The sequence below is a fragment of the Penaeus vannamei genome, chromosome 17, assembly GCF_042767895.1.
Source record: "Penaeus vannamei isolate JL-2024 chromosome 17, ASM4276789v1, whole genome shotgun sequence".
NCBI classification, from domain to species: Eukaryota; Metazoa; Arthropoda; class Malacostraca; order Decapoda; family Penaeidae; genus Penaeus; species Penaeus vannamei.
The window spans coordinates 7808880-7811379 of NC_091565.1; the positions used below are offsets into that span (position 1 = coordinate 7808880).

Sequence of the window (2500 nt, forward strand, 5' to 3'; positions counted from 1 at the left end):
CCCTCGTTCTCCTTTCTTTCATCCATCCTCTCACTCCCTCCCCCTTCTCTTTCTCTCCCTCCATCCTTCCCTTCTTTTCTTTAATCCCTTTCTTCTTCCCTCCCTCCTCATCTCCCTCTCCCTCTTTCATTTCCCCTCTCTCTCTCCTCTCTTTCTTTCCCCTCTATTCCCTTCCTATCCTTTGCCTCCATCCTTCCTTCCTCCCACCCCCTCCTCCTGCCTTCATACTTTCTCTCCTTCTCTCTTTTTTTTCTTTACCCATTATTCTCTTCTCTTCCTTTCTTTCTTCTCCATCCTCCTTTCCTCTCTTCTTTCCGTCCTGTTTCTTCCCCCTCCTTCTTCCTTTCCCTCTCCCTTCCCTCCTTCCTTTCTTCCCACTCTCCCTCCTTCCCTGCCTCCCTCTCCCTCCCTCTGTTATTTCCCCCTTCCCTCGCCTTTCTCTCCCTCCTTCCCTTCCTTCCTCTCCCTCTCCCTCTCCCTTTCCCTCTGTCCTTTCTCCCCCTCTCTCTCCTTCCCTTCCTTCCTCCCCCTCTCCCTATCCCTACCCCTCCCTCTCCCCCCTCCTTCCCTTCCTTCCTCCCCCCTCCTCCCCCTCCTTCCCCTTCCTTCCTCCCCCTCCCCCTCTTTCCTTCCTTCCTCTCTCTCCCTCCCTCCCTCTCCCTTCCCTCTGTCTTTTCTCCCCTCTCCCTCCCCCTCCCTCTCTTCCTCTCCGCCTCCCCCTCTCTCTCTCCCTCCCTCCTTCTCCCTCTCCGCCTCCCCATCTCCCTCCCTCCTTCTCCCTCCCCCTCCCTCCCTCCTTCTCCCTCTCCCTCTCCCCTATCTTGTGTAACCTCCGCACTTGAGGAGGCATAGCCGCGGGCCGCACGTGAATCACTCCTTCTGTGTTTGATGACACTGATATTTTTCTTTTTCTTTTTTTATAATTCTCTCTATCAGTACAGTATATATATATATTTTTTTCTCTCTCTGTCTCTGTTTCTGTTTCTTTATTTGGGTATCTGTTATTCTGTTTCCTTTTTGCTCCCTTGCCCTTTTCTTCTTCTTCTTCTTCTCTCTCTCTCTCTGTCTTTCTTTCTTTTTCTCTCTCTTTCTCTTTCTCTTTCTCTTTCGCCCTCTCTCTCTCTTTCTTTTTCTCTCTCTCTCACTCTTTCTTTTTCTCTATCTTTTCTCTCTCTCTTTCTCTCTCTCTCTCTCTCTCTCTCTCTCTCTCTCTCTCTCTCTCTCTCTCTCTCTCTCTCTCTCTCTCTCGCTCTCTTATTCTCTCTCTCTCTCTCTCTCTCTCTGTCTCTTATTCTCTCTCTCTCGCTCTCTTTCTTCCCCCTCTCTCTTTCCCCTCCCTCACATCTTCTCCCCCTCTTTCCCCCTCTACCCTTCCATTCCCTTCCCACTTTCCCTCTCTCCATCCTCCCCACTCCCTCTCCCTCTCCCTCTCTCTCTCTCTCATCCTCCCCCCTCCCCACTCCCTCTCCCTCATTTCCCCTCTTTATCAATCACCCCTTCGCCATCTATCCCGCATTATCACCCCTTCCTCTTCCTCCCCCAGAGTTGTTCCGGAGCGCAGCGGAGGCGGGGCCTGCTGACGTCATCAAACTCTACTCCCACGAAGGTCACCTGGTGAACACGGGCCCTGACCTCACGCCCAACAGCCCGGCCACTCCGTACCGGCTCCATCTTGTTGCGACGCCATGCAACGGTGAGTGTTGTTGTTGATGGTGGTGGTGGTGGTAGGAGGAGCGGTACTTTTTACCTTTGCTTTTTTATTTTTGAAAGAGGGGGGAGGTGGAGGTGGAGGAAGAGGGGGAGGAAGAGGGGGAGGAAGAGGGGGAGGAAGAGGGGGAGAGGGGGAGGGGAGGAAGAGGGGAGGAAGAGGGGGAGGAAGAAGGGGAGATGGGGAGGAAGAGGGGGAGATGGGGAGGAAGAGGGGGAGGAAGAGGGAGGAAGAGGGGAGGAAGAGGGGGAGGAAGAGGAAGAGGAAGAGGAAGAGGAAGAGGTAGAGGAAGAGGAGGAGGGGGAGGGAGAGGGAGAGGGAGAGGGAGATGGAGAGGGAGAGGGAGAGGAGGAGGAGGAGGAGGAGGAGGAGGAGGAGGAAGAGGAGGAGGCGGAGGAAGAAGAAGAAGAAGAAGAAGAAGAAGAAGAAGAAGAAGAAGAAGAAGAAGAAGAGGAAGAGGAAGAGGAAGAGGAAGAGGAAGAGGAAGAGGAGGGGAGGAGGAGGAGGAGGAGGAGGGCGGAGGGGCAGAGAGAGAGATTGAGTAGAATTTAAATATTTTTTTTTCCTTTTTTGTAATTGATATTATATTTTATTTTTTATTATTTTTTTTTCGGTTTTTATTCGTGCATTTTTTCGTTTTTTTCTGGTTCTTAATTTTTTGACGTTCTGTTTTTTTCATCTTCATTCACTTTACTACTCTATTCTTTTTTATTTGTTTTGCTATTCCACCCCCCCCCCCTCTCTCTCTCTCTCTCTCTCTCTCTCTCTCTCTCTCTCTCTCTCTCTCTCTCT

The 2500-nt window shown here is 51.6% G+C and overlaps 1 protein-coding gene across 4 annotated transcripts in view; it reads left to right on the plus strand.

Moving 5' to 3' along the window:
- The window catches only part of Pde9 (phosphodiesterase 9), a 349265-nt gene that overhangs the window by 274639 nt on the left and 72126 nt on the right, over positions 1-2500 (plus strand). For all 4 annotated transcript variants that reach the window (XM_070131855.1, XM_070131852.1, XM_070131856.1 and 1 more), the window contains one exon: positions 1544-1693. In XM_070131855.1, coding sequence (XP_069987956.1) covers positions 1544-1693 — 150 coding nt within the window. The remainder of the gene's footprint in view (positions 1-1543; positions 1694-2500) is intronic.